General features: G+C 45.8%; 2 protein-coding genes across 2 annotated transcripts; one reads left to right on the forward strand and one right to left on the reverse strand.

Annotated features, from left to right (window-relative positions):
* Positions 1–358: 358 nt before the first annotated feature.
* LOC108144707 (flap endonuclease 1) lies at positions 359–1,952 on the forward strand. The gene is made up of 2 exons (XM_017269800.1): positions 359–547; positions 771–1,952. Exons 1-2 carry the CDS (start codon positions 466–468, stop codon positions 1,850–1,852), a joined length of 1,164 nt encoding a protein of 387 aa, XP_017125289.1. The 5' UTR covers positions 359–465; the 3' UTR covers positions 1,853–1,952.
* On the reverse strand, positions 1,893–5,474 carry LOC108144706 (integrator complex subunit 8). The gene is made up of 6 exons (XM_017269799.2): positions 5,288–5,474; positions 4,806–5,222; positions 3,703–4,746; positions 2,774–3,638; positions 2,253–2,715; positions 1,893–2,188 (listed from the first exon to the last, which is right to left on the reverse strand). Exons 1-6 carry the CDS (start codon positions 5,400–5,402, stop codon positions 2,069–2,071), a joined length of 3,024 nt encoding a protein of 1,007 aa, XP_017125288.1. The 5' UTR covers positions 5,403–5,474; the 3' UTR covers positions 1,893–2,068.
* Positions 5,475–8,395: the final 2,921 nt, after the last annotated feature.

The raw sequence follows: 8,395 nt of genomic DNA on the forward strand, positions 1-8,395 counted from the left end.
ATTAGCCTTCAAAAACGAATAAATTTAAATAATTACTGTCTTCTGGCATTATTCTCTATATTGGTATAAATTTAGTTGTTTTTCTAGAAATAATAAACCAAATAAATTTATTAAATTATACAAGGGTCAGCTGCTTAAAAATTTAACACAATAAATGGTTGGTTGTTCCCTAAAGTTCTTAAATTTTTCGTTGGATTTTCCAAATTTTAGCAATTTGGTTGATTCTGAAATTTTATATGAAAATGCAGCCACAAAAACAAAAATTATAATATGCCAACCTGGCAGCTCTGCCATCGAAAACAAAAAGCCGTCGATATATCGGTATTACTGCTTAGGTATTTTATTTGTTATCACGACGGTCACACTATTGCCAAAAAAAGCGCGCGGCGTGTTTTTGCAAACAAAACAATTTACTTTAACTTTATATTAAACTAATTTCAACTGATCGGTAAACACTTAATCATCATGGGAATTCTGGGCTTATCCAAGCTCATTGCGGATTTGGCGCCACAAGCAATTCGCGAAAGTGAAATTAAGAACTTTTTTGGTGAGTGCTCCTACATATATGCTTTTCTATGGTTTTAAGTGAAAACTTAATAATAATATTAAGAAAAGCTGGAGCTGGGACGATGCCAACTTCTGGGTTGAATTTTTTTTACCCTTTGAAGTTCCTATGTTTGGCTGGTGTTTAAGACACTGTCTTTGGAAGTGGTTCTGCACATATCGTTATTTATAGAACATTATTTGATTTCTATTCCTGATTCTGAAAGGCCGCAAGGTGGCCATTGATGCCAGTATGTGCCTGTACCAGTTCCTCATCGCCGTGCGTTCCGAGGGCGCCCAGCTGGCCACCGTCAACGGGGACCCCACGTCCCACTTGATGGGCATGTTCTACCGCACCATTCGATTGCTGGACAATGGGATCAAGCCGGTGTACGTGTTCGATGGCAAACCGCCGGATCTAAAGTCCGGGGAGCTGGCCAAGCGCGCCGAGCGGCGGGAGGAGGCGGAGAAGGCCCTGAAGGCGGCCACCGATGCTGGCGATGATGCGGGGATCGAGAAGTTCAACCGGCGACTGGTGCGAGTGACCAAGGAGCACGCGAAGGAGGCCAAGGAGCTGCTCACGCTGATGGGTGTGCCCTATGTGGATGCACCCTGCGAGGCGGAGGCCCAGTGTGCGGCTCTCGTCAAGGCAGGCAAGGTCTATGCCACTGCCACGGAGGATATGGATGCGCTTACCTTTGGATCCACCAAACTCCTGCGATATCTCACCTACAGCGAGGCGCGAAAGATGCCCGTCAAGGAGTTCAGCTACGAGAAGCTGCTCGAGGGTCTGTCCATCAACAGCCGCGAATTCATCGATCTGTGCATCCTACTTGGCTGCGATTACTGCGAGAGCATCAAGGGCATTGGGCCCAAGCGGGCCATCGAGTTGATCAATAACTACAGGGATATCGAGACCATTCTGGACAACCTGGACACCAGCAAGTACACGGTGCCTGAGAACTGGAACTACAAGGTGGCGCGGGAACTCTTCATCGAGCCAGAGGTGGCCAATGCCGAGGACATCGACCTCAAGTGGGTGGAGCCTGACGAGGAGGGGCTGGTCAAGTTCCTCTGCGGCGATCGACAGTTCAGCGAGGAGCGCGTTCGCAACGGGGCCAAGAAACTGGTGAAATCCAAGCAGGCCCAGACCCAGGTGCGACTCTATAGCTTCTTTAAGACCCTGCCCAGCACTCCGAATGCCACGAATGCCGCCAAACGGAAGGCCGAGGAGGCCAAGAAGAGTGCCAACAACAAGAAGGCCAAGACCAGCGGCGGAGGCGGTGGGCGTGGCAGGCGTCCCAAGTAGCCACACTGTTTGTCGTTTGGAAAAACGTACAATTCTTTAATTTTAACTTAAACGTATTTAAAGCCTATGCATACAATAAAAACTACATCTTTGAGCTTAATTCTAGTTGGTCTGCTTGTGGTTGGGAAGTTGGATTATTGAATATTGATTATGGTTTATGGATTATCGATATTGGATTTCGAATTTGAGGTTGGATTGTGGGTGGGGCTGCTGCGACTACAGCAAATACTGCTTGGCGAGGGCGCGTAAGAATCGTGATTTTCGCACCATGGCGCACTCTCGTTTGATCTCCTCGTTGTTATTCGCATTCAGTTCCAAAGTGCCCATCATAGAGATCTGTTTTAAGGATTATAGCATGTGTTTACAAGGAACAACTAATTAGTTGTTAAATAAGTATTACCGCTTCAAGTTTCCGACTATGTTCGCCTCGTTTCGCATGCAGATTAACAATGAACTCCAGCAATGTGGTGTCCCAAATACAACTGTAATACGCATCCATGGCGTCCGTGAAGTTCGATGACTTCTCGCTGAGATTTTTGAACACAATGCCGTAGTCGATCTCCTCGAGAAACTGGCACAGCACGGTGGCCTGCATGTGGCATCCCAGATTGGCGGCACACCGAATCATTTTGCGGATGACATAGTCATCGGCCACATTCCGCTGCAGCGGCATGGTGCAGTAGTCCGTGCCAGTGACCAATGCATTTACATAGCAGCGCATGGCGGACTCGTTGTTGCCGATGGCCAGGTCCAGATCTCCCTTCATCTTTAGCCAGGAAATGGTCTGCGGATAGTAGGACAAGGCCTCGGATATAAGCCATTGCAGGATCTCGCACACGCTTCTCAAACTGTAGCTAATGGGGCTGCAAAGTTGATTTAAATAAGAATGCCCTCTTAAACGACGTGCTCCAGTCTACTCACTTGTTAATGCTGGTGGGCCACAGCTGCATGTACTCGCAGCTTAAATCATGATTGGGATCGTCCTTGAGGATATTGTGGATCTTGCCAATCATGGAGATGGCCAGTCCGAAGACGCTTTGGTGGCGTATGCGCTGCAGAAAGGCCTGCAGCGAGCTGATCCCGCCCACTCCCGCGGAGCCCCGCTTCGGGACGTTGAGGAACATGCTCAGCATCAGCTCCCAGGCATCGCGACACACCTTCTTGGGGCCCTTCATCTTCTCCATCTCGATGAACGTGGCGGCAAAGGCGAGGGGCAGTTCCAGAGGACCAGCCCGCTTGTCCAGGTAGAGGAGCGGTGGGAATTCCGTGAGGTTGAGCAGCATGATGGCGCAGCTCTCCAGGATGTCCGGCCGTGGGACCATCGAATCACCCGCCTGCAGTGCTCCCAAACACTGTTTGCATCTTCCTCCCAGGGCCTGCAGATCCAGCGGCTTCTGGTGCCACTCCTCCAGGCATTGAGTTATCTGGATGTGCAGGATTTCCCAGGTGAGCAGCTTGCACATCAACTGCACATTGGCCGCCATCTCCTGGCGCTGCGTTTCCGACTTCAGCACACTCAGCATGGAAACGGCGTCTATGTAGTTGCCCCTGGTGGCCAATTCTCGCGCCTTGCCTAGCAGCACATAGCTAAAGTCCTGCAGGAAGCTCACGGGCATGGCCATAATCAGAGTTTTCAGGGGCTGCGGCACATCCCAGCTGGGATTTATGGCCCACAGGGGTTTGCCGGGCGCAGTGCCACACAGCTTTACCAGCAGAATCCGCACTGTGTTGGCATTGGTGCAGCTAATCAGTTGTCGCTCCAAGGCACCCACATCCACACGGTTCACTAGAAGTTGGTAATCATAAGTTAATTATGTAAATATCAATGGTTTGTACTCTGAGCTCCTTACTTTTGGAGTGGCACATCCAGTCGGAGAGCGAGGCCAGCGAGTTGGTGGGCACTGGCGGCGCCGCCTGCAGCATTTGCTCGTCGAGATCCTGGAGTTCATCGGCCGAGAAGAGGCCAATGCCGCGCACCGTCTGCAGCAATGGTCGCGACTGCCCGCCACCCTGATGCAGCAGGCAGTCGATGAGGAAGTGCTTCAGCGCCGGCTGCTCTTTGGGACTGCAGTGGGGCAGTACCTCTTGCAGAGCTTCGACCAGCGGCGGCAGGCAGTCCAGTTCCCTGTACTTCTCGAAGTACTCCACACTGCCGAATATGCTGCCCCACTCGAAGATGTTGCGCACCACATTCAGGGCGGCCACCTGCAGCTGCAACTGCACGGTTTCCTTGAGCAATCCCGTGGACAGGGAGCCCTCGATGTCCAGCTCCAGTTGTCTTCGGCTTACCAGAGGGATTTCCCGTGCTCTATTGTCCAACCGCAGGATGGGCACAATGTCTGTGTAGCTGTTGAGCAGAGATTGCTGAAACTTCTCCAGAAGCGATTGCTCCTGGGCGCTGATTCCACAGGCCTGCAGCAAGCCCTCCAGCTCCGCCGCTCGTATGTGACAGAAATAGAGCGTCGTCTGCGGCGGAATGGCCTGCAGATTGCTGCTGCAGGCGGCGGCCGCTTCCCGGGCCAAAACATACTGCTTGGTGTACAGGTAATATTGGGCCAGCTCGTAATGAAGCTGGGCCCTCAGCTCCTGGGGCGTTATCAAATGCATCAGGTCGTAGTTCTGGCCCGTGCCCAGATCATCGCACTGCAGCGTCACAAAGCTGTCGTAGTGGAACACGTAGAAGGGTTTGGCCGACGAGCAGAGCTGCTGCAAGTACTCGATGGATGGCTGGGTGGGTGAGTCCAGGAACTGCTGCAGTTGGTCCACAGTCTGATACATGGTATTTGGAGGACGTGGCGTTTTCAGTGCCTGTTCCTTGATCAGTTGCAGACGCAGCAACAGGCGGTGGTATATGGTGAGGGCAAATCTTGCCGCTTTTTCGTTGCCAGCGGTGGCTAGAGAGGATTACAGAGATTATTACGATACTTGGAGGAGGTTGGTTAGGTAACCTTACAAATCTTCAAGTCAAAATCACTGGGCAGGGGAATACTCAAGGCGCAGCCGTAGCTTATGGTGCACAGATCGCGCAGCAGGGCCAGCTGCATAATCACAGGCAGGTTCTTCTCCAGCGCATCCAGGTCCCACTTCAGCCAGGTGGCCACCTTGAGCTCCAGGATCTTGAGGGCCAGCTGCTTCCTGGTCAGCTGCAGACCACCACTGCCACCACCACCATTCTCCTGGCTTGCTGGCCTCTGTGGACTGTGGGGCATGCCCACGCCGCCGGTGGCAGTGGGCGTGGTGGGTGCTCCTCCGGGTATGGGCCCCGCACCGGGAGGCACCTGCAAATCGCTGCCGGGCGTCACCACCGATGCCATCGCCGTGTCCGGCGTCATGCTGATGAACTGCATGATCAGCTCCATGGCGCTGGGCTCTGCAAAAATGACCGGGAAAAGCATAAAAAATCAGAAAAGATTCCACAAGTGATTCCCAGCTTACCGGGATGCGGGCGCTGCAGGTGCTGCGTGATCTTGTGCGGATCGAGCAGGAACTCGAACCATAGCACCGTCTCGGCGGCCAGCGGCACTGGCTTCGGCTTGAGCGGATCATCCATGCTAATCCCTGCCAAAATCCAATCCAATCAAAACAAAAATTAAAGAGACGGGTTCGTGGCTATCGATTGCCTATCGAGTGGTTCGATAGCAGCAGCTGTGAGGGGTTTCCAGCACTGGAGAGTATCGATAGAAGGTATCGATAGGTTCTTGCTCTGCTCTAGATAAGCGTGGGCGGAAACGGAAGTGCGAAATAAACAGCAACAATTTGTCATGCGTTCAAGTGAAGTAATGCTGTCTCTTTCAGGCGGGTAGTTTCCTGTCACAAATATAAATTTAAAATTACACAAAAAACCGTTCAAAACATATATCTTTTTTTATTAAAAACGTAATTCTGCTGAAATGGACTTTTTACAAACAATTTGATGCTAAATATATTTATTAAATGCACTAGATCTGAGATCATATATTATTATTAAATATTTAATTTACTTGCAATAAAAAAAATGTTTCTGTATTTAAAATAAAATTTAAGCCAAACTTAAGAAAGCCTTATTGGACTTTTGGGCCTGCCAAAAATTTTCATATTTCCATTAATTATAACTAATTATTAAAATATAAATTTTTTCATGTTCGTTAATGTTGACACATTTTCATTTTATTTATTGAATTCGGGAACCTTTATTCTGTGCAACATCCAAAACATTAATTAGTTGCGACCTTCTTTTCGTTTTGTTCTCAGAGTTGACACATTTTTCCTCTTAACCATGCCCCATTGAATGTCATAAAATTCTAATTTATATCGCCGTTGCACATAAATCGAGGAAATAAAAAACAAACAAAAAGCGATCAAACCAAATCATTTTATACTGCCTAAGACAGTTTTTGTTGTTGTTCATTAAAAATGTAAAATAGCTTTAAAAACTATTCGGTTAATTTATGCAAATATTTATGTTTGTTGAATATCGAGTCAGGTGCTCTCAACTTGGTCAACCGCTCTTCTTCTGTTTGATTTCGTCGTCCAGCACTGAGAAAAATCTATAATTTGTTATATATAAGATAGATAGTTTCTAAATGGGTTGGGACATTTTTTTTCAGTGTGCTTCTCCCAATTTTATTGTAGAGTCGTCTGATGCTTAACTTTATGACCATTTCTCGGCTCCATAATCCGAATCTTAAAAAATATTTAACGTTCAATCAGGTGATTTTATGCAAATTACACGTTTCCACTTAATACATATGCATATGTGATTTTATGGCATTTTTCATCTGCTTATAAAAATTTAATTTTGGGGCTCGGCGAGAAATCTCGAAAACAAAACCAGCAGAGAGAAAAAAAAAACCGAAATATATTTTATTTCTGGGGTCAAGATGTGCGATAATCTTTTTACTTTGTTGTCTCGCCATTTTTCCTATAATTATGCAATAAATAACACAGCAAAGAGACTTCATTTTCAAACGTTTCCTCGCATAAGAATCGGTACAAATCTTTTTTAGTTGTCTTCTTTGGGAGGGAAATGTGAAAGGGGTGAAAGGGGTTTTGGGGGTGGCCCATAAAAACGTCAAATGCGTAAAAGTATTATTCCGATTTTCGTGTTAATATCGTCATAAATTTGAATAATAAATTGACATCGAAAAAGCATAAACCTTTGGCTAAATTTAGCGTTTGCCTTGAAGTCTTGGGGGAATTTTCTCTACATAGCTCTCTATAGCTACTCATTCATGTTTTTTGATATTTAAGCAACTTAAATGATCCGATCTATTTAGCACTTTCAATAGTTTCTAGTCAGCGAAATTTCTTATCACCTTCAGGTTCAAAGTTGCCCTCAAGGAATGCGCGTCTGTTTTGACGATTCGACTTGGGACTATTAAGTGGTAAATGTTAGCTAAGTCATTGCTAAATAACACTGATTAGGCGCCTGATTTGGAAAGCGAGTCATTTGGGTTATCGTTTAGTTGAAAAATCACTCGAACAGATTCGGATCAGTGGCGTTTCCAACTGAAACAGGCACTGGGTATATATGGATCCAGAGTCTTAAGTTTATTAAATACCCAAAACCGTTCTTTAATCAGTTGCTAGGGGAAATGCCAGAGGTTGGGAGTCTGTTAAATATTTGCATAATATGCCATACTTTGCTCACAAATTAATGTAAATTTCGGTGGGGCCGTTGGAACACCTTTGGCCGTAGAAACGTAGAAAACCAGAAATCTCTTAAAGTTATTGAGGTTCAAACAAACCGAAAAGAAAAAAAGAGGGAAACAAAGGCTGAAAACAGCATTTCGAAGTCTATTGATTGGGTCGTAAATTTGTTTGGTTTTGGGGGTTTCGGGCCCGTCTTTTGTCGGGCTCATTTGCATTTTATGCAGGTTGATGTTGAGCTCGTGCCATTCACAAACATCGATACACACAGGCCCAAATGTTTATGGCTTTGGCCTAGCTATCATTCAATAATCTCCGCATAACTAAGCTGACCCAGTGAAATTCTCCATTGTTTGCATCTTGTTGTGCGAAGACTTCCAAATGAATATACCCCTAATGAGATCTCTCTGCGAATCCAAATTGTCAAACAACAAATATGTATCATGTGGAGAACATTTTTTAAATGGTCTCATGACTTGATTGCGCATTAAACTGATACACTTTCTAATGGGCGTTTAAGTTATGAGTTAACTTATTTTTTATCTAAACTAAACGCTGGGGTTTTAAATAAATATATTTGACTAACAACCATCACTGTAAAATTGTGCAATTTTTTAAATTCCCTTTTACATATTCTTCATAATATTTTATATACTTAAAATATTCTAGTTAATAGCAACTCTTGTTCTTTAATTAGTAAGAGTATTTCCGCTACTTCTCATTGTTTGCATCATACTACATAGTTGTTTTAAAAAAACTCGTGAGCTCTCTGTTTTTTATATTTTTTCCCCTGGTTTTTTCTCTTCTACGTGTTATTAATAATGCCATAAATTAACTAAATTCATTGCTATTGCTAAATCTTTTTACGTACGCACCGCGACACCACGAAGAAAATATCAACGATATATATAAAAA

The sequence above is a fragment of the Drosophila elegans genome, unplaced genomic scaffold (genome assembly GCF_018152505.1).
Source record: "Drosophila elegans isolate 14027-0461.03 unplaced genomic scaffold, ASM1815250v1 contig_183, whole genome shotgun sequence".
Lineage (NCBI taxonomy): Eukaryota > Metazoa > Arthropoda > Insecta > Diptera > Drosophilidae > Drosophila > Drosophila elegans.